The sequence below is a fragment of the Diaporthe citri genome, assembly GCF_014595645.1.
Source record: "Diaporthe citri strain NFHF-8-4 chromosome Unknown scaffold_8, whole genome shotgun sequence".
Classification (NCBI taxonomy): domain Eukaryota; kingdom Fungi; phylum Ascomycota; class Sordariomycetes; order Diaporthales; family Diaporthaceae; genus Diaporthe; species Diaporthe citri.
Window position 1 is genome coordinate 64,544 of NW_025064853.1, and position 23,977 is coordinate 88,520.

General features: G+C 56.6%; 10 protein-coding genes across 10 annotated transcripts; 5 read left to right on the forward strand and 5 right to left on the reverse strand.

Annotated features, from left to right (window-relative positions):
• Positions 1–2,695: 2,695 nt before the first annotated feature.
• INS49_014416 (uncharacterized protein) lies at positions 2,696–4,384 on the reverse strand (the record flags this gene model as incomplete). Its single annotated transcript, XM_043175107.1, has 4 exons — positions 2,696–3,009; positions 3,105–3,219; positions 3,445–3,693; positions 3,797–4,384. 4 exons carry the CDS (start codon positions 4,382–4,384, stop codon positions 2,696–2,698), a joined length of 1,266 nt encoding a protein of 421 aa, XP_043020064.1.
• A 1,049-nt stretch (positions 4,385–5,433) lies between these two features.
• Positions 5,434–9,755, reverse strand: INS49_014417 (uncharacterized protein; the record flags this gene model as incomplete). The annotated part of the gene is made up of 4 exons (XM_043175108.1): positions 5,434–5,473; positions 5,540–6,891; positions 6,944–9,468; positions 9,617–9,755. 4 exons carry the CDS (start codon positions 9,753–9,755, stop codon positions 5,434–5,436), a joined length of 4,056 nt encoding a protein of 1,351 aa, XP_043020065.1.
• Positions 9,756–12,045: 2,290 nt separating this feature from the next.
• INS49_014418 (uncharacterized protein) lies at positions 12,046–13,779 on the forward strand (the record flags this gene model as incomplete). The annotated part of the gene is made up of 3 exons (XM_043175109.1): positions 12,046–12,224; positions 12,306–12,942; positions 12,994–13,779. 3 exons carry the CDS (start codon positions 12,046–12,048, stop codon positions 13,777–13,779), a joined length of 1,602 nt encoding a protein of 533 aa, XP_043020066.1.
• A 222-nt stretch (positions 13,780–14,001) lies between these two features.
• INS49_014419 (uncharacterized protein) lies at positions 14,002–14,831 on the reverse strand (the record flags this gene model as incomplete). Its single annotated transcript, XM_043175110.1, has 2 exons — positions 14,002–14,722; positions 14,785–14,831. The coding sequence occupies 2 exons, from the start codon at positions 14,829–14,831 to the stop codon at positions 14,002–14,004; spliced, it is 768 nt and encodes a 255-aa protein (XP_043020067.1).
• A 570-nt stretch (positions 14,832–15,401) lies between these two features.
• On the forward strand, positions 15,402–16,593 carry INS49_014420 (uncharacterized protein; the record flags this gene model as incomplete). Its single annotated transcript, XM_043175111.1, has 5 exons — positions 15,402–15,417; positions 15,468–15,728; positions 15,821–15,947; positions 16,009–16,160; positions 16,361–16,593. 5 exons carry the CDS (start codon positions 15,402–15,404, stop codon positions 16,591–16,593), a joined length of 789 nt encoding a protein of 262 aa, XP_043020068.1.
• Positions 16,594–16,878: 285 nt separating this feature from the next.
• On the forward strand, positions 16,879–17,329 carry INS49_014421 (uncharacterized protein; the record flags this gene model as incomplete). Its single annotated transcript, XM_043175112.1, has 2 exons — positions 16,879–17,064; positions 17,132–17,329. 2 exons carry the CDS (start codon positions 16,879–16,881, stop codon positions 17,327–17,329), a joined length of 384 nt encoding a protein of 127 aa, XP_043020069.1.
• Positions 17,330–17,843: 514 nt separating this feature from the next.
• On the reverse strand, positions 17,844–18,816 carry INS49_014422 (uncharacterized protein; the record flags this gene model as incomplete). The annotated part of the gene is made up of 3 exons (XM_043175113.1): positions 17,844–18,214; positions 18,273–18,661; positions 18,725–18,816. The coding sequence occupies 3 exons, from the start codon at positions 18,814–18,816 to the stop codon at positions 17,844–17,846; spliced, it is 852 nt and encodes a 283-aa protein (XP_043020070.1).
• A 379-nt stretch (positions 18,817–19,195) lies between these two features.
• Positions 19,196–19,960, forward strand: INS49_014423 (uncharacterized protein; the record flags this gene model as incomplete). Its single annotated transcript, XM_043175114.1, has 2 exons — positions 19,196–19,408; positions 19,484–19,960. The coding sequence occupies 2 exons, from the start codon at positions 19,196–19,198 to the stop codon at positions 19,958–19,960; spliced, it is 690 nt and encodes a 229-aa protein (XP_043020071.1).
• Positions 19,961–20,294: 334 nt separating this feature from the next.
• On the reverse strand, positions 20,295–20,955 carry INS49_014424 (uncharacterized protein; the record flags this gene model as incomplete). The annotated part of the gene is made up of 2 exons (XM_043175115.1): positions 20,295–20,457; positions 20,573–20,955. The coding sequence occupies 2 exons, from the start codon at positions 20,953–20,955 to the stop codon at positions 20,295–20,297; spliced, it is 546 nt and encodes a 181-aa protein (XP_043020072.1).
• Positions 20,956–22,050: 1,095 nt separating this feature from the next.
• Positions 22,051–23,505, forward strand: INS49_014425 (uncharacterized protein; the record flags this gene model as incomplete). Its single annotated transcript, XM_043175116.1, has 3 exons — positions 22,051–22,285; positions 22,363–23,118; positions 23,192–23,505. 3 exons carry the CDS (start codon positions 22,051–22,053, stop codon positions 23,503–23,505), a joined length of 1,305 nt encoding a protein of 434 aa, XP_043020073.1.
• Between the last annotated feature and the right edge of the window lie 472 nt (positions 23,506–23,977).

Genomic DNA, 23,977 nt, shown 5'->3' on the forward strand with positions numbered 1-23,977 from the left:
GACGAGGAGGGACGAGGAGGGGGTAATAAGAAGAAACGGCGTCGTGCTGTGATGGCAGTGATCAAACATGCTGGAGGCGGACTGCCAAGCCACGGATGTGTTCGAAGACACTCGGGCTCGTCTGCACGGAAGGCCAAGTAGCCGTGGCCGGGCTGGTGGTGTCCCTGCTGCTACATGCTACATGAGAGACATGGGAGACCCCACGGGTAGTCGAGCACCGCGCAGTGTAGCCAGGGGCCACCCCAGCCGGGAGGAGATGCAGAGGATCAGATGGCAGCTGGTGGACTCAGACAGTGCCTAGGTACCCTACCTAGGTACAGAGAGGCAATCTGTGCAGGACTACAGGGCACAATGCAGGGCAGGACTGCAGGAGAAGCTTGGGTGCGCAGGGGCCAGAAACCGGAGGTAGGTGGGCGTTTCGTTTGCCAATCCTCCTGTAAGAAGCAAGAAGGCAGCCGCAACCCACGGGTCGTCGTCGAAGAAGCCGCCGCCCAGGTCGTCGGAAGGAGCAGGTGAGGTCAGCTCCAGCCAATCAGAGGCAGGCGGGAGCTCGTTGCGATGGGGACTGGACGGGATTTGCAGGGGCAGGGAGGTGCCTGGAGCCCTGCCACATATCGCCTCGGTACCTAGGTAGTCTGTATGTAGTCCACCCCAGAAACTCGCAGGGGAGCTCTGCCGTGCAGGAGGGCCGGCGGGGCAGGGGTGTGGGTGTGAACAGGCACAGGGGTTGGGGTTGCATTGTCAGGGTCGTAACTTCATCCTGTCTCATCTGTGTTTGAATCGACGGGCTAGACACTCCCGGACACAAACCACCTACGCCTATGCAGTGGCCACCCTACCGTGTACCCTCCCGGCCGTTGTGCCGTGTAAGCTACATGCTGCAGCCGCGTCCCGGGACCCACGCAACCTTATCTCAACACCCAAAAGTAAAGCTTCTTCTCGTCCTGTCTTTCGCCGTGGCCCCCGGCCCACAGCACGAGCACGGATCCGCCGAGCCGGTTGGAAAATCAGTCCTACAGAGAGTCAAGACCTCCACCGCTGAGACGGGAGAGGATGATGTGCTCACGGATGCCGCCCCGGCGATCATGGGCAATTCATGCCCTTCGGACGACCTGGCAAGCACACACGCCTGCACAGCTGCACATCTGCATGGCACATCTGCATGGCACATCTGCATGGCACATCTGCATGGCACATCTGCATGGCTTGCTTACCTGTCCTGCCCCGGCCCGGACAACTTCCTGAGCAGTGACCACCCGGACTTGCACTTCCGCAACCACATCCGCACCCGTGCATGCAATCGTAAACGCTCGGTACCGTCCCCCCGTCGCCGGACGGAGATTGGTGCTCCTGGGCTGCTCCTGGGCGTCACTTGGCAAAGACACCCTTCCTCTGTCTGCGTTTCTCTTTCTGCTAAGCACCCAAGCGTGTGATGGTCCAGCAGTAGCCACAGGAGAGTCTGCCAGAGTCTGTACGGGAGTCGATCCATGAGTCTCCATGTCATCCTGCCATGACGCCTTGACGCCTTGGAAGGTTCGCAAGACATCGACTGACATGGCTTGGTAATCGCCCTCGCCTCGTTTCTCCTTCGTCCGGTCTTCTGCTTGATCTCGTCCATGATGAAATAATGGGAGGCCACGGCCGCTTCGGCCTCGGCAACTCGTCGTTTCGATTCATTGGACGAGCATATTTTCTCGGAGCCTCGACCCACCTGAAGCCGGCCTCCCGCCACTGCAGCAGCCTTGGTGGGCTTCGTCCCAAAAGCTGGCGGTTACGATTGGCTCGAACCAACCTCGGATCTTTCCCAGGGCTGTTGATTACCATTTCGGGCCATCTGCTGGGCCCCAAAGATCGGCTGAAATATCCCGTGTTTCCTCGACTTCCTTCCGTCCAAGCCGCCTCCATCTGTGGCTCCTCCCCAGCGTCACCCAAGTCTCATTATTTTCCGGCCTCAAACCGGGCTTAACGCACCCCTTCCTACACGTCACAAGGATCCCAAGTGTCCACAGGTAACTCGCCTACTAACCCCCCGATGAAATAATCTCCTGGGGAAAAGGGCATGGCCTCTCTGGGATAAATGTATTAAACGAGTCGTGGTCCTCTACTCAGGTACCCAGGTAGGGTTGGTCACCATATGACAAGCAGCAACCCAACCGTTGCAGTTCACCAGACACGGATGTCCGGTGTTCCCTCCAGGTTAGCGTCACGACTTTCCTATTTCAGCCGTTTTCTGCTTCGGATGGAAGCGGTGCCCGAGCCTGACGCACTCACCGACTCTCAGTAGACGACGAGTGGCAAGGGGACGATGTGTATGTCATCACCCGAGAATGTAAAACAGTGTTTCGCAACCGTCAGGAAACGTCCTATTCAGTGTTCGGGCAAAACGTCGTCGGAGGCTACCGTGCCGTATAGACTGAGAATTTGCTGACTTGCTCATGCAGTGGTCCTCCAGGAGCCCGTGGGACCCCTTCCGCAGCAACGTCACGGGTCTCACAAGTATGTTCGTTGCTTTCGATTCCTTTCCTTCTTAATATCTTCTAGGAGTGGCGATTTGTATCGCAGTGTGCAAGGCCTGGCCTTTCACAAAGCAGTGTCATGCTTCTCATTCCAGTTCAAACCCGAAGCCAATCAGTAGCCTCGTTGACCTCGCCCAGCTGGCCCTTTCCTTTCTCAAAGCTCCTGTTCAGCAATCGCCTCAAGCTAAGACTGCCTCGATAGCTCCGAATGGCGTCCCGGGCGCCCTATAGAAGTCCACCGCTTTCAGACCGGCCTGGGCCAGCAGCTCCTCCCACTGCTTCTCCGTCCGCTCCATGCCCGTGAAAGTCATCATCAGCATGTCCACCAGAGCGCTCTCGCCGCTGACGCCCCGGGTCGGCAAGATCTGCTCTGCTACTACCAGCCGACTTGGTAACTCGCGGTCCATGGCGTCTGCGACGCGCCTGAGGATAGTCACGCTGCTGGGGTCCGCCCAGTCGTGCAGAATACGTCGCAGGAAGTATATTGGGGCGCCTGGATGAACGCGAGAGAGTGTTAATGACTTTGTGCGCTTGAGACTTGGCGGTAGGTCGGGACATAGCAGTCCGAACTGCTGTAACCGAACTAACCTTTCACGGGCTGCTCCTTGAAGAAGTCATGTGCCATGGCTACAATGCCCTCTGACGGTGTGACTTCTTCTATCACCTCCGAGAGGTCTTGCAGAACAATCGTTCCGTTGATATCCTTGGTTCTGTCAGTTCACAAACTGACATTGGAAATACCAAAGCATCCCGGTGGGGGCATGGATGGATCAGTACGGTCCTGGTCCATGGCCAGTTTCTAGAGCCATGATGTGTCGAGGAGCGTATCCGGAGACCAAGATGATCCACAGACAGAGTTGTGAAGACACCGCCTAGATGGGGCTCACGTTCACAACACCGTGAAAGGAATAGATGGAAGCTGACTGACCTTACACAGCTCGCGGATCTTGGCGCTTGTGTGGCCCGCACCACCACCGATATCGACTACCAAGGGTGTCGATACGTCCGTATCCTTTTCTAGCTCCTTGATCTTCTCAGCGAAGGGGAACAACCCCACAGACCACTCTCCATCGAACGACTGAGCCTTCATGGCGCGGTTGGAGTTCTTTTGTCTCTCAGGAAACTTGGCGATGTGAGACCACATCTCGCTGCCCTCGGTCCTGTGGGCAAAGGTGTACTGCACCATGTCGAATTAGCACTTGCGATCTTCGGAGATGTCGGGGACGGTGAGATTTTGCGGGAGCGCTGATAGACACTATCACTGCTGTGGCATCACTCACGGGACAGTTCGTTGGTTCTGTGGGCTGCTTCCACCCATTCTCGATGAAGAATTGCGGCATCAGGGTGATGGCAGGACTAGACTCGTCGATGATGTGCTTAAACGTGGCCGCCAGGTCCGGATGCGTCATCAGACCCGAGACGGCCGTCTGGGCATACGTCTCCTCGCCCACTTCGACCAACGGGCCGTCAGTGGCGGTGACGCGGATCAGGCGCACGAGGAGCGCCTTTTCGACGTCGACCTCGATCCGGGACAGGATCTCGTCCACCGTGGCGGGCTCGCCGCTGGCGGGGAGCGCTGCGAACACTCCCATCTCGAGGAGACAACGGAGGGCCGTGATCTTGGATAGGGAGCCGAAGAGGTCGAACATCGCGCCGAAGGGCCCCTGGACCTCGACCAGGAGCTTCTTGATCTCGCTCACCAGCTCCGCCTGCGACGAGGCGGTGTCTGCTGGCGAGCCGCTGCTGGCCAGTGCCTTAGTTGAGATGTCGGCGTACGCCTCGGCCGCTGTGCTGACGCGGGTGACGGCCTCCTGGATGGACGTAGCGCGCTTGGCGACGGACTCTGGCGTGACTGGTAGACCTGCCATGGTGTAAGACGTGATCGTGGTGAGAATAAACGAGTATTGAGAATAATAGCACAAGGCCTTGGCTGATCATATCCCAAGGCTCATCTTCTACGAGGCGCGAGACGTGCCTATTTATACTGAGCCGTTGTATGCCCAACACGGAGCTAGAAGAGCAGGTTGAATCCTGCTCGGTGACGAGATTAGCGTGACTGCATTCCTCACCATCAAATCATTCAAACACCCTCAGAGCCATGATATTGTCCATAGTACGGTGCTGATTCCTCAGTAACGCGGCCCAGAGGGAGGCGTGCGTAGTGTAGGCAAGCCACAAGCCCGACCCCGACCCCGATCCGGACCCGAGATTCGCGTCCGGACTCAGCAGGTGTAAGCAGGTAAGCCACCAACTAACCACCGGCGTGGGACCGAAGGATTGTAGCCTAGCGTCACCCATCTCCTTGCTTCTTGGATTAGCAGCTGATGGATCGATCAACTTCGCCGTGCAGCCAGCGGAGCAGTCTGTTGGCCCGACTTTGGCACATCTGATAGCTCCTGTCATTGCCGGATCTGAGCTGGATATAGGGAGGGATAAGCTATGCCAGCAGGATGTGCACGTCGCTTTGAAAATAAGCCAACCCATACGCTTTGACAGATCGGGTGCCTCGTCACACAATCACAATGTGTGCATTTGCGGTCTTGATATGACTGAAGCTGTCTTGTTTTCCTACCGAGAGTTTTCTAGCATCGGCCGACTATCTAATGTCTCTCATGGCTTCTACAGTCAACCTCGTACACTCCAATCAACTAAGATAGTAAAATACCATACCGCTCTGTGCTTTAGACTCCAGTTATATTATGCTCTTTGCGTCACGTTCACTTTGTTAGCAACTTGAACCTGGCTTCACCTTTTCGCTGGACCCAGTGACTGCGGCCTTTCCTAATTCTGTTCAATCCCAAAGCTCCACATTCCCACCCCCAATCTCTCAGCAATCCTCCTAGCACTCATGGGCATTATAGCCGTTGAATGGTTCCTCCGAACTCAAATTTTCCAAGCAATGATCCACGGGTTCACCTTACAAGGCGTAAGGGTTGAGAGAGCGGATGGTCAGGCATCTGTGTAGTTTGAGATTAGCTCATGAGCAAAGGCAGCTTCATACTTCAGAAAGATAAGTAACTCACGGTGGGCTCTTGCTGAGGTCTGTCTTCAAAATGATGGGGACCCGAGTCATTTCCGTCACATCCTGGATGTACTCGCCTCCTTCCTCTCGCAACTTGAAGAGGTTGAGGTACTTCTCCTTGTTGGTCAGGCGGTTCTCAGGAGCCTCCACGGTTGGTACCTTCGAGTCCGACTTGGTGCGGTGCAGGGTGCCCGCGGTGGACGAGCGGGTGGGTGACCCAGGGACGCTCTGAGTGGGACGCTCTGCCAGTGACGCACCTGCCATGGCCTCCGTGATATCCGACGCGTTGTCGTCATCGTCGTCGAAGAGTGCGTCCACGTCGTTGGTCGAGATGGTGTTTGTCTCGGTCTGCTTGCGAGCTGCCTCTTCGCGTTCCTTTCTCGCCCGCTCGGCCTCCTCGGCCTGTTTGGCAGCGGCCATCGCGTTGGACATCCGGACCGAGGCAGCCGCCTTGGGTCGTTCATCCTCGGGCACGTAAGCAGAGCTAGGCACACCCTTCTCCCAGTAGAGCTCCAGGACCCTCTTTTCCTTCCTGAACTCAGCCTTCTTGAGAGGCAGCTGGTCACAGTGCACTCGCTTCTCGAAGCCCCATTCGGGAATGAGAACGTCGAATGCGGATTCGTACACACAAAGTACGATACCTTCGCTAATGAGGTCGCCATTAACTTCCTGTCGCTTCTTGTCCATGGTACGGCAGGACTCGATGTGAATGCTTTGCTCTTGAGCGTTCTGAGCAGAGTCTTTCTTTGTGTTGCAGCTCTCGATGGTCTTCACAAGGTTCTCCAGATCCTCGCTATACTCGATGCTGCCCTCGGACAGCACGGCCTCGAGCTGCCGATGGACCAGAATGTCGGCATAGCGGCGGGTAGGGCTCGTGAAGTGAGTGTAGAGCGGAAGGTTCAGAGCATAGTGGGGCCACAGCTGCTTAGCGGTCTTGCCAGCGATGAAGTACTTGGCACGCTGCATGGATTTGAGCAGTAGAGTTTCCATGCCCTTCCTCACATCGCTGTCATCAACCTTAAAGAGGCTGTTTTGCAGAGCACCACTGCTCAAGCTATCAAACTCATAACCCAGGGCCGTCATGCGGTCAACAAACGTCTGGAGTCTGCGAGGGTTTGGAGCACCTTGTCTGCGGAGCAGTGCTTTTTCAGGAAGGCCTTCAGCAAGACGTTGCGCAACGTACGCATTCGCCTTGTGCATGAGCTCTTCCACCAGCTCCATGGCCGGCGACGATTCAAAAATGTTGTCCTTGATAGGGATATTCTCATCGTCAACCTGGTGGAGCAAGCGAAGAGGTGCGATGGGCTCACCGCCAGCACCCAGGCGGGACTCTTGGAATTTCTGGGCAACACCCTACTGTCTGTTAGCGGCTTGCGACAAACGTTGTACTTCTGAGGCTACTTACGTAGAGGATTTGCATCTCCCTGAGTTCAACGGCAGGGTGGCTGAACTCGGTCTCTCCCGAGAGGGCCTTGTCGATTTCAGAAAGAGCGACTCTGCCGGTAGCCTTGATGATACTCTTGCCAATCCAAGTATCGCCTTCGGCTACCGCGCCCGTGTGTGGATTGACAGAAAATACAACACTGACAGCCAAGCGCTCCTCGCCGGGCGTCAGCGAGCAGAGCTCGGAGAACAGCTTGGGCGGGAGCATCGCGCATGTCCTGTTGACCAGGTGCACGGCCGTGCCTCTCTTCTTAGCCTCACGGTCCACGAGTGAGTTTGGCTTAACGAAATGAGTGACGTCGGGAACGTGAATGCCAATCTCGATCTTTCCATCAGGGAGAGTCTTGACGTGGACGGCGTTGCTGAGTTCAGCGGATCCGTCCATGTCCAAAGTGAATGTCTTGTCGTCGCGGAAGTCGCGGCGTGCTGCAATGGCAGCCTCGTCTTCTTTAGCGAGCGACCAGTCCTGAAGGCCAACACTGCGAAGGACTGCCTCCGAGAATTCATCCGAGGCGAAGTTGTTGTCGCGCAGGAGCGCGTCTGTCTCAACCTTTAGGTCACCCATCTTGCCAAGCTGCTCGACGAGGGTGCCGAATGGATGCAGGGAAGTAATGGGCCAACGCTTGATGCACGCAACGAAAATGCGGTCAGCATAGTCCTGGTGCTTCTCAACGAAGTCTCGCGGGGCTTGTTCTGTCGGGATAGCAATGAGAGGTACTCGCTTGTCCGTCGGTTTGAACCAGACGATCTTGGGCTTCTCCTGCTGACGGTTGTCCTGGTGGCGGCTGCCATCCCTGGCAGCTCGTTCAGCCTCTTGCTTCTCCTTTGTGGCCTGACTGCTAGGGCGGAGCAGGCCGAGGTTGCCCGAGAACATCTGTCCAGCGACACGCTCAATGACTGCAACAATGTGTCCAGCATACAGCGGCTTCTGCTCGTCGTTGATCTCCTCTTCCTCGACGAGGAGCAGACTCTGGCCTTCGACCTCAACATCGTCGTTTTTCTTTTGTGTGGGACGCTGCCTCAAGCTGCCGCGTCTCCTGATACCACCGTCGTTGGCGTTGTTATCATCGCCATTCTGATTGCTCTGGCCACCACCATTTGTGGAGCCTGATCGAGTATCAGTGATATCCTTGCGCTTCTTCTTCTCCTCCTTCTCGCGCTTCTGCGACCACACCTCATCAACATCGAGCAGCTCAACCGCAACCAGATCGCCTTCAAGTGCACGGTTGCGATCTTTGCTGCCGCAAATGAAGATATCGGCATCGAGAAGGCCGTCCTGAGTGGACACGTAAGCATCGCTACGGTTCTTCTTGTTAACGCGCAGGACGCCGGAAACCAGCTGACCCTCTCCTAACAGAGCGGGAAGCGTGGCTTGCGGGAGGTAAGGAGTAAAGAGTGTCTTCCTCTGTTGCTGTTGGGGCTGTTGAGAGAGTTGAGGCGCATGTTGGCTACCCTGCAAGCCAACAAAGTTCTGCCCGCTCATCTGAGCGGCTTGGAGTGCCTGAAGCTGACCCAGCTGAAGGGCGTTAAGCTGTTGTCCGGGATACATCTGAGGCATCATCATCTGACCAGGCACCTGCATCAGCTGGGGCTGACCGGGATACTGGAAGGCGCCGATGTTGTTCACAGATTGACTGATGGAGCCACGGGACCGGTGGCCAGGCTGGAAATTGCCCTGGTTCTGGCCAGCCTGGTCTTGGTTCTGAGCCTGTGGGGTGCGCCAATTCGAATCAAAGTTCCGGGAAGACGACCGGTTGTGGGCGGATCCACGACGCCCGAAATCGTTGTTCTGGCCAGCATCGGAAGCAGCTTGGGAGCCTCCGCGGGCAGTGGCGCCTCCGCGACCGTTGGCGCCTGCGGCCATACTCTGGCTCCTGCCGTGGCCACCGCCACGCCCGCCTCTGGACGGGGCGGGCTGGAAAGGCTGGGCATCGGCAGAACCCTGCGTTGCGGGCTTTGCTTCATCCTCGGGAGCGGGTGCTGCGGGGAAGGAGAAGCTGGAGGTTGTGCGCTTCTGCTGAGCGAGCTCAGCAGCTTTCTTCGCGTCGGCGAGAGCCAAGGAGTGCCGCCTCTGGTGACCACTGGGGGCGGCGCCGGCTCCGCCTCCACGGCCTCCACGTGAAGCACCGGCGTTTTCCCGACCTTGTGGTTGCTGTGGCAGTTCAAAGTTACCGAAGGCAGATCCCGAAGCTCCTGACGAAGGAGCAGGCGGTGGGCCCATGCTCATGTTGGGCAGAGCCGACTGATTACGGCGATGTGACAAGGGTTGAGTAGGGGTACCCATCGACATGTTCTGCTGCGGTAGCTGGTTGGGAAACTGGAAGCCGGCTTGGGGCGACATGTTAGGCATGCCTTGGACTGGGTTGAACCCAGGTATGGCCTGGCCCGGTGGCATCATGCCCATGTTGAGGTATTGTTGCTGGGCTTGGATCTGCTGGTGTTGCTGCTGCAGCAGCTCTATCTGCTGCTGGATAGCCATTTGCTCCACTAACAAGAGAGCCAGGTGTCAGTGCTTGTTGCAGTACATACGTCATGACCATAAAGAACAAATAGAGCGCAGTATTCTCGGCGCGAACACGTTTCGGTTCGGCTTTCGAAATGCTTGGCACCAAGGCAACGGGGCCGGGAGACTTACTTCCAGGGTTGCCGGTGAACATGCTCACCAACGGGGTCATCTCAGAGGGACTCCGGCGATGGGCAATGTGGAGTCTCCGACCGGTCGGGCCAGAGACGCCGGTTGGGGGCTGTTGTTGCTGCTGCTGCTGCCCCTCCATGGTGAGCTAGCTTGACACCAGAACAGAACAGGCCGGAAGAGGCTGATGACGTGGTGTGCAAAGCTGCGGCGGGAGTGGATGCCAATGCAGACGCGCGGCTGTGGTGGTGGAGGAGCTTGTGTGTGAGGGCGTGAGCGTGGGTCTGTGTCTGTGTCTGTCGACTTGACTTGTTGCACGACACGGGGGCAGGGGACGGAAAGACAGTGGTGCTTGTCTGGTCGTGTGGGATTGGCCGTGGGCGTTGGTGGGATAGGTATTGCGTAGTTTCGAGAACGGAGCTCAAAAGGAAGGTCAATGAAAGGACGAGAATGAAGTATCTGTGCAAGGAGTGTGTCGATGGGATGGATGTCACAGCTCCGCCTCCAGCAGTTGACAGGATGGCAAGCAGCTGGTGATGGAAGGGGTTCGGCGACGTTGGAGTTGGTGAGAGAGAGAGGTCGATGGTGGTCGATGTCCAGGTGTGGAAGAGGAGAAGTCCCCGAGGCAGCTGGAGCCCAAGACCGGACTGGACTGGTGGGCAGGGCGAGTCAACCTGGGAAGGTGTCTGTCAGTTCAGTCTACTGCCAGTTAGCACCCGATTTAGTGCGAGGAAGCTACCTAGGTAGGAAAATACCTGGGCCAGCAGCAGGTATCCAGGTACCTACCCGGCAGACCAGGTAGCAGACAGCACCGGGCAAGCAGTGCCCAGAGCCCCAGGGCCCCAGAGCAGTGACAGAGCGCCCAGGCCCAGGACTGCCCAGGTGCGGTGCCAGGTGCTGTGTCGGCTACGAGGACTCCACTATTGAAACGGGGCCAGATCATTGGTTACAGGGGTGGTTTGACGTCCGCCTCTCCCAGCCGAAACTGGGGTGGGATGCGGACAGCGTCCGCAAGCTCTCTCCAGATCTACAGCGCTCCAGCTGCTAGTCTGCTCGCTCACTCCATTCCCCCCTCCTGGAAACAGGTTGTCCGTACGAGGGCGATCACGGCGGTCTGCCCATGTACGTGGCTTCGTGGGCATGTATGCCAGGTATCGCAGTGGCTTCCGTGGCCGAAGATACCTGTCAAGCTGGTGCTGGTGACGACGGCCGGCCAGACAAACCGGCCGAGATAGCGATGACATGGTATGTGCGTCGAGGTGGTGCCTCGACCATGGGCAAGCTCTGTCCCTCCTCCTCCTCCTCCTCCTCCTCGTATGTGGGATCTTGCTTGAGTGGGGTCCTCCGTAACCCCGTCGAGCTTGTGCCACCATTGCTGGGGCATTACTGGTCAGTCAGCACCTTGTCTCTCGTCACCTCAGCATTTTTAGCACAGTATCTCGAGCACCCCCAAGCTGGAAGGCGTCCCCCCACTGTTGATTGGCCTCCACAACGTCCTACATGCGTGATGATCGCCGCAAAGCCTGCGAGAAGGATTGCGCAGTCGATCCATTGCCACGACTCGTAAAACACGCTCCTCCAGCCAGGCCACCTCATCCATTGAGGACATCTGTTTCGAGCGATTCGAGACGGTCAAGGCTGCTGCTTCAAGGAGTGCTTACCTGTGACAGCCAGCCAAACAGGCGGGAGAAAAGGGGCATGGCGCGCGGGCCGTCTTTTCACTCGGGTCGGCTCCACCACTGTGAATACAAAACGTCCATTTGCGGACGACAAGCCAGGGACAAGCCTAGGCCCACGGCCCAAGGTCTGTGTGAGCTGCTCTATCCGAGGTCCAAGAGGCTTCACAAGCGACCCTCCCTCACTCGCAATTGAGACCAGGCGCAACCTCCTCGTAGAAGCACAATGGGAACAGCCGTCATAATCTAACACAGGGCCAGCTGCCAACTGCCATTCTGAACCCAAGACTCGGGCGTGGGTGTCACCACCCTCACCGTCGTCGCAACGTGTAGCAGGCACATCCTGGGCGCGGGCAGTCACCCGGTAGATACTGTCGTATTGTACCACTAGTAGCCGCGTGTGTTGTCCGCAAGACAATGGCAACAGACCAAGACCAAGACGATCGTGAATAGACCGCCCGCCGTAGTGGGGCGCGGGCGGTCGCGCTTTCTGCCCGCAGAATCGGCAGAGCTTAGACCCACCTCTGCCACTTACATGCATACGTGCATGCATTGTCGTACAAGGAACTTGCCTGGCCCTGACTTGCGCATGCTACCTTCCCTTGATCGAGTTTCCTCAACCCGTCGCGTCAAATCAACCCTCGCAAAGTCCCAGGCTCGATTTGTTTTGGCCCTGACGAGGAGACTCCAGCCTGCGGAAACACTGCGACAGCAACAACGACCGCATCTTGTCGCCTCCCTCGTCATGCAGTCAAGATGACAACCCCGTCGCCCGCGACTCGAACGTCGCGATATCCGCGCGCCAATCCGCCCACCCCGAGCCCTGCCAGCTCGTCGGTGGCAGACTTCCTCAGCCCCGACCGCAACTCCGAGACCAACCATAAAGATGCCCTTGCCGCCGCCGCCGCAGAACATGACAGAATTCGCGCAAAAGCGTGAGTACAGGAAAACCTCGCCCTTGCCTTGTCGCAAACCTTACTGTTGGCGTGACGTTTGCTAACACGGGTCTCTGCAAGGATTCACACCCTCTACGTCCACGAGCAGAACTTGCAGAGGGAGCTGTTGCTCGAGCAAGCACGACAACAGCGGGAACGAGCCAGGGTCGAAGAAGCGAATGCTCTAGCAGCACAAGAGAAGATCAAGGCCGAGGAAGAGCGTTTGCGCGCTGAGAAGGCCGCGCGCGAGGAGCAGGAACGGCTTCGAGAGATTGCGGCCAAGAAGATACCACAGCTGCCCCCTCTGCCTACACCCAAACCTGAGCAGCAGCCTACCGCTCTTCAATCTCAACCTCAAGCCCCTCCGGCTCCGGCAGCGAAAGCGAATCCAGAACCGCCCGCCCAGCCTAGACCTCAACCTTTCTCACAACCAAAGCCCCCAACCGCTGCGGCCGTCAATGGCAGTGCGACACTCAAACCACCTGTTTCCAATGCTCCCGCCGCCCCGACTCCCAGTGCCCCATCTGCGCCCGTGCCTCACGATGCAAAGCGGCAGCGCGCCGTCGAAATTCACAAAAGTCTCAAGCAACTCCGTGCAGCCATCGCGTCGCAGTCGTTACAGAACAAGCCCTTGAAATCCAGGGCTGGAGACCTTCGTAGAGAACTTCGGAAGGTCATTGGCCAATTGTCTCTCGACAAGGATGGCAATAGAGTGGTCGTGAGTGTATGTCCCATTTCTTCTGTGAAGGTTGTCTAACGCAGTGTGCAGATGCAAAAGGTCACCAAGATCCTGAAAGAGGCGTTGGCAAACGAAGTCGGCAGCCAGATGGTCGATCCCAGCCTCGTAGTGTTTACGCCTCGACAGCCTGTTGAGGGTGCTATGCACAATGCTGAGCTGCCATCGCTGTTCTTGTTCCTCCTCAACCACCTCGCCAAAGCAATCATCAACCAGTTCATCAACGAAGCTGCGTCGAATACAAAGACCGCCGATCCAGTGGGGGTTTGCGCCGCCGCCGTCTTCTCAGATCCAACCTTTCAATGGCGAGGGCAACCGCTCATTGACATACTCATTGCAAAGTTCCATGTCATCTGTCCAGTGCTATTTGGCGCTAGAGGGTCTGAGAAGACAGACCAGGGTAGAGATCTTGTGGGATGGAAGCGCAGGGGGACCGCCTGGGTCCCTGAAGCCGAGCACATGGACAGGATGACGGGGCTTGCCGCGGGTTATGCAGCAATTGCCCTGAGAGATTTCTCCAAAGCGAAGAAAGAGAATCCGTACCCCATGCCGCACTATTGGGAGTCGATGGCCAAGATAGTCAACACGCCGCCCCAACAGATGTCAGTCACGCAGTGCGTTGTTTTGAGGTCCATGATTGATCATCATGAGGCAAGGTTCCTGCAGTTTTACGGCTCGGCAGCTATCGCAGCACTGAGACTGGCACTTGTGGACTTCCCGGCGGCGGCAGCGAAGGCAGGTTTGAAGGATAACGCGGTTCAGTCTCTTGCAGTGCACGGAGAGCTGCTGAAGACCAGAGTTGGGTTGAGCCTGGCATGAATGGTCACACATGCCCGAAGATAGGAAGGGACATAGATGCTGGACATGTTGGCTGAGACGCTTTGTCGGAGCAACAACTTGATATGAATATGACTGGATCATTCAAAAGCCCACCCAAAAGTTGATAGGCTCATCGCGTCTTACATACCCAACCGATTGATATCATGGGTCCTTTTCGTTCCCTTATCCCCTTTGCACCAGACACCAGACTTGCGCCAACGCTCATAAAATCAAAAGTAAAACCAACAGAATACACAGAACCATGATCAGGAGCCCGATACACCAGCTACTAAGCCGGTCTTCGTTGTGCCTGATGACATACTTCATCTTGTCCATACCCGTCTGCAGCCGCCCGCCCACGCGGTCTGCCAGCGTGTCCGTCACCTCCAGCATCTCCATCTGCTCCTCCATCTCCCGGCCCATGTCGTCCGCCATCCTCCTCAGGTTGCCCACGGTCTGGAACACGCCGTCGAGGTGCTCGTCCTGCTCGCGCATCATGGTCTGCTGCTGCCTCTGCTCAAACTCAGCCGCGTAGTCCTCGTCGCCCTCGCCCGGCTCGCCGTCCGCTATGGCGAACGCGTTGGGGTCGGGCAGGTCGCTCCCGCCCGCGCCCCCGCCCGCGCCGCCGCGCCTCGGGGCGGCCGAGGAGATGTGCTTCCTCAGCTCGTCCCGCATGTCCTCCACCTCGCCGCCGATCTCCTGCACCAGCCGCTTGCGCCGCTGGACCTCGTGCGCCGTGAGGCCGAACTGCGCCGGGTCGGCCTCGACGGCCTTGACGGACTCGACCAGGTCGGCGAGGTCCTCCGCCAGGGACTCTAGCGCGGATTCGAGGTCGGACCGCGCGGAGGCGAGTTCTGGCGAGGTCTGGGTCGTCGTCAGGGAGCGGATGCGCAGGTACGACGTGAAGAGGGGACGCGTCTGCTCCATCTGGGCGAGGACATCTCTGGAGACCAGAGCCAGTCAGCACACGGGGTCTCGTCGCGGACGCAAGCAAGGGGGGCTTACTGCTGGACCTGGAGGAAGGGGTCCTCCTCATTCGTTGAGGACATCATGCTGGGCAGAGGGGATCTGGCCTTTGAAAGACCATCAGCTGAAGCATCGAGCCTTCATACACCTGCAGGTAGTTCTGTGTGTGTTCGCTTCTTATGAGAGTTACTTGTAATAAAGTGTCACTGCGGTTGTTCGAGAGTTGGATATGACGAATGCTGGCTTCCCTATTCCTGGCAGATTAGCTGATTGGCAAGTCAGCACCGCATTGGAGCTTGCAGCCTGCAGGTGCCTGTGCGGCCGAGCGGGCACGCACTCGCCCCAAGCTCCGGGCCCCACGGCGCTAAACACGGCCGGCGCCCCTGAGTTCAAGCTACAAGGTCCCTGAGTGGGGGAGAGGTTCCGGGGGGGGGGTCACTGCGGGAGAGTTACATCTGTAGCTTCAGCCGGCATGTGCTTGGTTTGACCCCGACTCCAAGTCCATCGAGTTGAAACGTGTCTCCGTTCGGTTGCCACTTGCCAGCCCCCATAAAGCTGTCAATTGAGATCCGGATCCCTCGTCAGCTCTGCTCCTCGACCTCAATTCCCATCCATTTCCTTAACCATCGACGCCCTTTCTGAACACAACAGTCAAGATGTTCAATCTGAGGCGTTTCATTGTCTCGGCCGCTGCTGGTCGGCATCTCGATGCTGCTCTTCAGCTCGACTGCCGCTGCCGCCAAAGGGCCCCAAGATCACCCACAAGGTCTACTTCGACATCAAGCATGGCGATGAGGATCTTGGCCGTGTCGTCCTGGGTCTGTATGGCAAGACCGTCCCCAAGACCACCGAGAACTTCCGTGCCCTCGCCACCGGCGAGAAGGGCTTCGGATATGAGGGCTCCGCCTTCCACCGTGTCATCAAGAACTTCATGATCCAGGGTGGTGACTTCACCAAGGGAGACGGCACTGGTGGCAAGTCGAGTAAGTAGTCACGGCGAGGAAAGCCAACGTCTCGATCGATGGATGATTAATTGATGGGTGGACGCGAGATGCTAACGGTGTGGTTTCCACAGTCTACGGCGACCGCTTCCCTGACGAGAACTTCAAGCTCAAGCACACCAAGAAGGGTCTCCTGTCCATGGCCAACGCTGGAAAGGACACCAACGGCTCTCAGTTCTTCATCACCACCGCCATCACTGGGTAAGCATCAAGTCTCGCCCACAGCGCTCCTGCGCATGCAGCTGACATGAGTTGTTCGTAGCTGGTTGGACGGCAAGCACGTTGTCTTCGGCGAGGTCCTCGAGGGCTACGATATTGTCGAGAAGATCGAGAATGTCGAGAAGAACCCTGGCGACAAGCCCAAGGAGACGGTGAAGATCGCCAAGAGCGGGGAGCTGCCTGTGCCCGAAGAAGGTATTCACGTGGAGCTCTAGAGTGGCGCGAGCCCACCATATCAGCACCGACAACACCAATTGCACACCTAGAAATACACACAAACACATATTCCTAGAAATCAATCCAAGTGCGATCAGGTCCCTGTCATAACATCTCATGTGCCCGTGCATCTGTGGCTCGTCTATTTACTGATTCGCCTTGTTTGCCCGCCTTTGCAGAGCCAATCTACGGAAGCGCCGACTGGGCTGCCGGTTTCACTGCGGGAGAGCCGGCCGAGGAGATCCAGCAAGAAGTTCAGGACCAGGCAAGCGGCTCTGCTGACTATGGCGAGTGGTCTTACGTTCAGAAAGGCGCCATCTTTGCAGTTATCGTCGGCTGCGTTGCTCTGTATGTGCGAATTTCGAGGAAGAGGGACCCAAGAGGTGCCGGCTATGAGAAGACCTTGGCGTAAAGTCCCCTAGCATACACGAGAGACGGGGTTTTGCAAGTACAGTGACACGTACGTACAATGATGTAAAGTAGTTATCGCATGCGCAGGCGTTATGGATATGATACTTCTGCTTTATGTATGCCGTGTGAGCAGTTGCTAAACGGGCTCGATCCAAGCACGTAGATACAGTAACAGGCGCCGTCACGTGCCCCACTTACAAAAGACCGGACAGTAAATTTTCATGTGAAGCTTCAGCATCGACATCGCCCCGACACTCTTAAGAAATAAAAATTCAGCCCAGTCAAGATGAAGGTGCTGAGCATAAATTTCCTGACCTGCGCGGTCAAGACCTGCAAGTCTTCGTCGGCGTCTTTCCCGCTGCACCCCAAGGACGCCGAGCTCGCGCAGGACGAGGTCGAGGTCAACCCGCAGTTCCTCATCAACGTCCTGCCCCGCCTTGACTGGGCGGCGCTCAAGACAACATCAAGAGAGGTGAATTTTTTTCTAACCCATTCGACCTAAGAGGAACTTGAGGCTGACCCCGCCGCGTGTCGAAAAGCTGGGCTTCCCAGAGCTCCCTGCCGAGCCGCCATCCGCGGAGGACCTCGAGAGCAACGAGGCGATGCTCAAGGAGCTACACTCGCTCCTCGTGGAGACGCAGATGGTCGAGGGAAAGCTCGTCTGCGGGCACTGCGGGCACGAGTACCATGTGCGGGAGGGGATCGCGAACTTCCTGCTGCCGTCTCATCTGGTATAGGGTCTGTTCGAGAAGTGGGTGACGATGGATTATGAGTAGATGTCTTCAAAGTTTTCGGGAGATAGAACGGAGGGTGGGCATCATGGATTCATGATGAATGATGGGCGATGAGAGTGCTGGTTAGACAGATTTTACGGGATGCATGACAGTCTTCGGCCAACGAGGGACTCTTGAGAGGCCATTGAGGCTGGAAGACGAAGACATGGGGTTTCGTATGGATTGGCATGGCGTTCAGGAAGGAAAATACCAAAACTTAGCCTCGACACCGGCATCAAAGTGGAAGACTTTGGGGCAAATGGGCGTTAAATGGTCCCACGAGACTGGAAGCATTGGAGAGGGAGCGGTCTCTGAACTCCTTGATACCATTCCATTTCTACGGATGAACAATATTGAACCAGCCCAAAAGCAAACTAAACTCCCGAGATGATACATCACTATGCTAACAAAACACCCACCGCATTCTCCACATCATACTCCCAAGCCTTTTGCAGACTGATATCGCCAGCCAGTTTGCTCAGTTCTTCTTCTGCGCGGCTGGACCATTCTCCTTGTCAAAAGCGCCATACGAGACCTCCAGGCTTGCCACAGCCGACAAACCCACGTAGAGGAGGGACAGCATGATAATCAGAGCAACTATACCCATGAAAATGCCCGGGGTGAAGAACTGGTACTTGACGAACAAGGGCGCAGAGCGGTCGCTCGCGTTGCCCGCCGCCCGGGGCTCGACGATGTCGCCCGTCTGTCTCTTCAGCTCCATCTGGATGGCGGCCGACTCGACGTATTCGGACTCGTAGACGGCAGATGAGTGAGGGGACGAGAAGTAGATCACTGTGTAGTCATCACCGCCGGCTTGCGTGCTGGAGAGGATATCGCCGATCTCGACGTCTGCGTTTCTGTCAGTCATGTGTGTTTCCAGCTCATGAACAGAGAGGGGGTTGCACACCATTCTCAGCAAGCTTTATCGCTCTGGCCTCGCCTTTCTGAGCTGGCAAGGCCTCCAGGCGATGCTCCTCGACCGTCAACCCATCCTTCTTCCCTTGCTCCGCACAGGCGGCCTTGATGTAGTTGCTCAGGCCGTCGAGGCTGATATCATCCCCTATGACCTCGGCAACATCATAGCGACCTTGTACAGCTTTCTCGTCCACGGAAGAGCACAGGTTCGCTGAGTGGCATACTCCGGATTGGGGGTTCCGCAGGTCCGAAGCGTGCACGTTGGGCTGGCCGATTAGCACGTAGCGGCTTGTGGGACAGCCGGCCAGGATGTCGTGGGTGGTGTGCAAGGCGCGGGATGTCGATTGAAGTTGGGAGGTCTCGCCGGCTGGTATAGAAAGTCTAACAGTAGGGCTTGTCAGCACACACGAGGACAGGCGTCAAGATCAAGGGCGGTGGGCATACTTGGACGTAGAGAAGAGCACAAGGGGTGAAGAGTCGCTGAAGGCGGCGGCTGTAGAAGCCAGCAGGCTGGCTGTCGTTGTCGAGAAACGCATCGTGTCCGAGGTGGCAACCGTAGAAGTGAATTTAGTGGGAAGTAAGCGCCGCCTGTAGGTCTTCGATGTATCCAGACAACAGACAGGAGCCCAGGTGATGATGATGTTGATGATGGAGAAGCTCGTCGCAGCAGCTCCTTCGATTCAGTTGCCGTCGGCAAGATCCGCCCAGCAAAGCTGCAGCTTGGAGCCGCGCACGCCGCATCCCAGTCGGGGAGTATCCAAAGTTAGCGTATCACGTCACTAAAATATAGGCGGCTGCAGCTTATGTTCAGGGGTCCAGGGCAGACCGAAAAGTAAAATTTCCCGAATTGTAATATTTCCTTCCCAGACGTCCACTTGCTTACACAGCATAATTCAGCTGTCCTCACTGCCCAACATGTTCGCCAAACCACGCCCGAAAAAGTCATTACTTCCCCCGCCCTCGAAAAAGCGCAAGGCAACGCACACTGTCGAGGAGATCAGTTTCGACAATACCGCAAGGCAAGAATACCTGACGGGGTTCCACAAGAGGAAGGTCCAGAGGCAGAAGCATGCGCAGGAGGAGGCTGCCAAGAGGGCGAGAGAGGAGAAGATAGAGTTCCGCAAGCAGGTGAGTCCTGGTCCCCTTTAAGGGGGTGGAATGTGGAGCGTGGGCTGGCGCTGACGAGGGACATGATCAACACAGTTGCGAGAAGACAGGAAAAAGCAGGTCGAGGAACATGTCAAGAATATCGAGGCTATCATGAAGGGCTCGCGGGTGGCCGGCCTGGGCTCGGACCAAGAAGAGTCGGAGACGGACGGCTCAGACAAGGTTGAAGATGATTGGAACGGATTCGACGAGGCTCCGCAAACGCCAGCCCTGGAGGCTGTGGACCATGAGGAGGAGTACATCGATGAGGATCTCTACACAACAGTCAAGGTGGAGGCAGTCCGCGTGGACCGGGATGGTCTGCATAACAAATCGGAACTGGAGGCCGTGGACGACGACAGCGATGAACACAGCGCAGCGGACGACATGGGGTCCAAGAATGCGAAGGGCGCTACGTCTAGTGAGGGCAGGAAAGACCACCCCAAGAAGAAAAAGAAGAAATTCAGGTACGAGACAAAAGTCGTCAGGCAAATGACGAACAGGAAGAACAAGGCGAGAAAGTCAAGAGGTTAGAGCATGTCGAGGCGTGGCCATGCATCTTGGGATACCGGCCACACACCAGTTTTGATACCCGAGCCACGAGAACGTTGACAGTTGTCGAGACATCAACAAATTCCATTATCAACGCGATGTGCTGTGACCAAGTCCAACCATTGTCTAAAGTGCATCCGTGAGAACACCTCTCCTAAACGCAAGAATGCTACATCCTTCACTGGGGTGCATTGATAACGCGCGGTTGCAATGACGAGCCCCCGTTCCGTCCGCGCAGACGAGAGACCCGATACGACTCCGCAGCAAACATCCGGCAAAGGTAACTGTACTGGCAATATCCCCTTCCCAACGCATCTTAGATGTTGCCGATCTCGGCCTGGAACTCCTCCAGCTCCTTCTTGATGTCTGCATACTTCTTGGACATCTCCTCGTACTTGGACTCCCACTGGTCTCGCTCGGACTCGAGGGCCTGGACTTTTCGCTCGAAGTGTCCAGCCTTGACATCGGTTTGCCGGAGCCTAGAGAACAAAGCACGAAGTATCAGCGGTTGTCCACGAACAAATAGGCCTCAGCGGCAATCGAGCAGGGACGGGCTGGTCAGGAAGCAAAGGAAATAGGCAATGTGGCAAGCACCTCCAAGTCATATAATCGTGTGACTTGAATGTGTAGTACTGGGCTACCCACTTCTCGTTGGCCTCGCGCAGCGTCTTGTCGGCCTCCTCGGCCTCCTCCTCGAGCAGCTGGAGACGGCGGGTGAGACTCTCGTTGGTGGTGGAGTGCTGAGTGCCGTCCTCGGCCGCCTTCTTGAAGTCCTTAATGGCGGTCTCGAGCTTCTCGACCTCAGACTCCAGCAGGCCGTTCTTGTGCTGCAGGGAGGTGATGTCCTGCTCCTTGGACAGGTTCTCCTGCTCGAGCGTCTTGACCTTCGACTGGAGCTCCTCGACCTTAGCGGCGGAATCGTCGGCCTCCAGACGGAGCTGGTTCATTTTCTGCGTGACAGAATTCAGTATCGACATCTTGACGGTTATTTTCTCGAATGGCAATGATATGTTTGTAGGGAAGGAGGATATCTGGAGGGAAGACTTCGCTGAGGCTGGTGTGCTGATGGGCCAAGTCAAAGAAGGTTGCGTGTTGCGTGTTGCTGGCCCCGAGTTGGTTGCTCTGCTGCCCCAGGCCTTTGTCACCGCGATGCAGTGAAGGCCTGCAGTGAAGGCCTGCAGTGAAACGGACACCGATATGCCACGAGTGAATATAGCATTGGAGGGGCAGCAGAGGTGACACACCAACACCAAGCAACAGCGACAGACACAGACACAGCCAGAGACCACGACATCGGCAGCAGGAGCCCCCGCCTCCCCAAGCTCCCCCCCTTTCAACAGTCAGTCACACTTACCTCCTTGATGCGATCCATGGTGAATAAGGCAGCAAATTTAAAAGGCTAAAAAAAGTAGGAAGACGGAGGTGAAGGCGGTGGATGGAATGGACTTGGAGCAGAAGAAAGGAGGTTGGCGACAGGACAGTTGGGTATTAGTACCACGGCAAGGTGACAGACTGGTCTGGGAGGAGGTCTGGTGGAGGTCTGAAATAGTACTGACAGCTGCCCCTCTGTAATCCCCCTGGCCGATTCGCTGGCCTTCTAGGGGGCTTCTTTCTCTTCATTAGACCACCCAGTTGAAAGAGCACCCTGCGCAAGTACCACCGTACCTACCCATGCCTGGCCCCCTCATGAGCAGGGATCGTCATTGCTTGCCCACACCCTGCCTGCCCGCCTGCTCATTCCTTTGCTGCCGTGGCTTGTGACCCCAACCAAATGCCGCCTGTCTGCCCATCCTTCCACAGGTCCAGGGGTCCGATGTAGTAATCACTGAGCCCGCCTTGCCTGGATGTTGCTGTGACAACACGGTCAACATCCCAAACTTGTCATTCCAATATGAATTTGATGTCCCATCCTCGCCTTTTCCACACAGAGCACACAGTGCACCGTATTCTTCAACCATCGGAATTAAAACCTACGGAACCAGCGCGAAATCAGAAGGCAACTAATTAAAAGGGCTCTGTGTCTCGAGATTACCAATTTCCCCACATCGCGCCTTGCACTACAGTTATTCACCATGCTGAGAGCACACCAAGACCAAGAGAACCTGGTCTCCATCCACCAGGCCAATGCAGCCACCAAGCAGCACGGCACAACCAGGACCCTTCAGCCAAAGACTCCTGGAGCTCGATACCCAAAGACACCTCTCAAGGTTCCCCTTAATGATGAGAACGTGGTGCGTGGACTGGGAGGGAAGAGCATCCTCACAAACAAGACAAAAGGCGACAGGGCACAATGGCAGACCCCTGCAGGTAAGCGAACACTCCAGAAACCAATGTTGCAGGTGGGATGATCACCATCAATATGGTTGCTTACCAGATTTGAGCAGAACCTCGGACAGAGAGGCCAGTGCTAGGGGACAAAACAACCAACACCAAGGCGAGGCAGCAGGCCATTGGCAAGACTCCTGCCATCGGTGACATTGAGAAAAGCCAAGTTAAACCCACCACCGTGTCTCGGCCCAAGCCAGCAGCCAACAAGGTGGATTCCTCCAAGCTGCAAATCCTCCAAGACATTACCTCCGATCCACTATCCACGGAACCGGACACCAATGCACCACCTCCAGAGCCCCTCCCGTACGAGTCCGATGTCTGGCCAGATGGCGTCCTTACCTTCGATGGAATCAGGCCTCAGAACCGTCTTAAGGGGCACTTCGAATACTACCACAATCGGAAGGATGAGAATGGGACGACAAGGCTCGACAGAGAGATGGAGGCTGCCAGGGTGAGGCGCCACAAGGAGGCCGAGGCAAAAATCAAGGAGGACATGGAGCAGGGCTTCAAGTGGGACCTGGGACTTCTGGAGTCTCCTAAGAAGAAGAAGGTGGTGCCTGTGAAGGATCTAGAGGCTACAGACAAACTTCTCGTTCGACCTGGCGCAACGAGAGCCCCTCCAACTATTGCTTCAAGACGGGCAGCTTCAGCATTGGGGATGGCGGGCAAGACGCCTACGACATCCACAACGTCTACGACGAACCTTCAGCGAAAGCCACTTGCCCCCCAAATCGGCTGCAGCTACCAATGCGAGCAAGTTGCCGAGCTTCATGCAGCCCACCAGGGCCAGGCCAGCACCGCCATCAGCAGCCGTGACCTCAAGGCCTAGGCCCTCTTCAACAGCAGGCCTGGCTGCCTCCAGAAGCACTCTTGGCTACAGCAAAGGCCGCAGCGCCTCCTCGGCCCTCCACGACGGCGCTGCCCAGGACCAGCAGCACGTGCACAGCAGATCCGAAGCAAGGTCGCGTGTCTTCTCCAGGACAGCGAGCGGGGCAAGTGATTCGACCGTCACGCCGGCGTCCTACGCCAAGGATAACGCGAGTCCAAAGCCTGACTTCGTCTCCATCTTTGATGTGACTCCGAGGCCAGACGAGGACGAGAGTGGCAATCTCTTTGGAAACGGCGGCGGTGGCGCTGACGATCTATTCGGTGCAATCGAGCACGATGAGGACGACTTTCAGCTCCAGTTGAGCCCTTGATCACACCGTATGTTCTTTTGGAAGTCGGGTTGGCGTTTTGGAAGATTATGGGTTGGCAGCGGATCGGTATGGACATGAAGGAGGGCCTTCACGCCTCCTCGGGTTGAAAGTCAAGGATTCAGGGTGATACCCAAGGCCGATTGGACGGCTCTTTATGTCGCCTTGAAGCGAGTATTTTCAGAGGTACGACTACAGCATGAGCAGGATAAGCATGGCCAGAGCTTTCTGAGAATGTCTTACTGTCAGTCCATGGCTCGTTATTTGAGCGTACCATCAGCACACGTTAGCTGAGGCTTCAAGCATGTCATATACCACGCGCATTGTTGATTTGTGTATTATTATCTTACTGTGCACCATGGACAGTCACCATTGGCGTCTCAAAGTGAAGCGTGGAAAACATCGAGTCATTGGGCAAAGACATGCAGATTATTGGAATTGTCCACATTATCTTTTTAGGTAGGTTCTCCTTGTG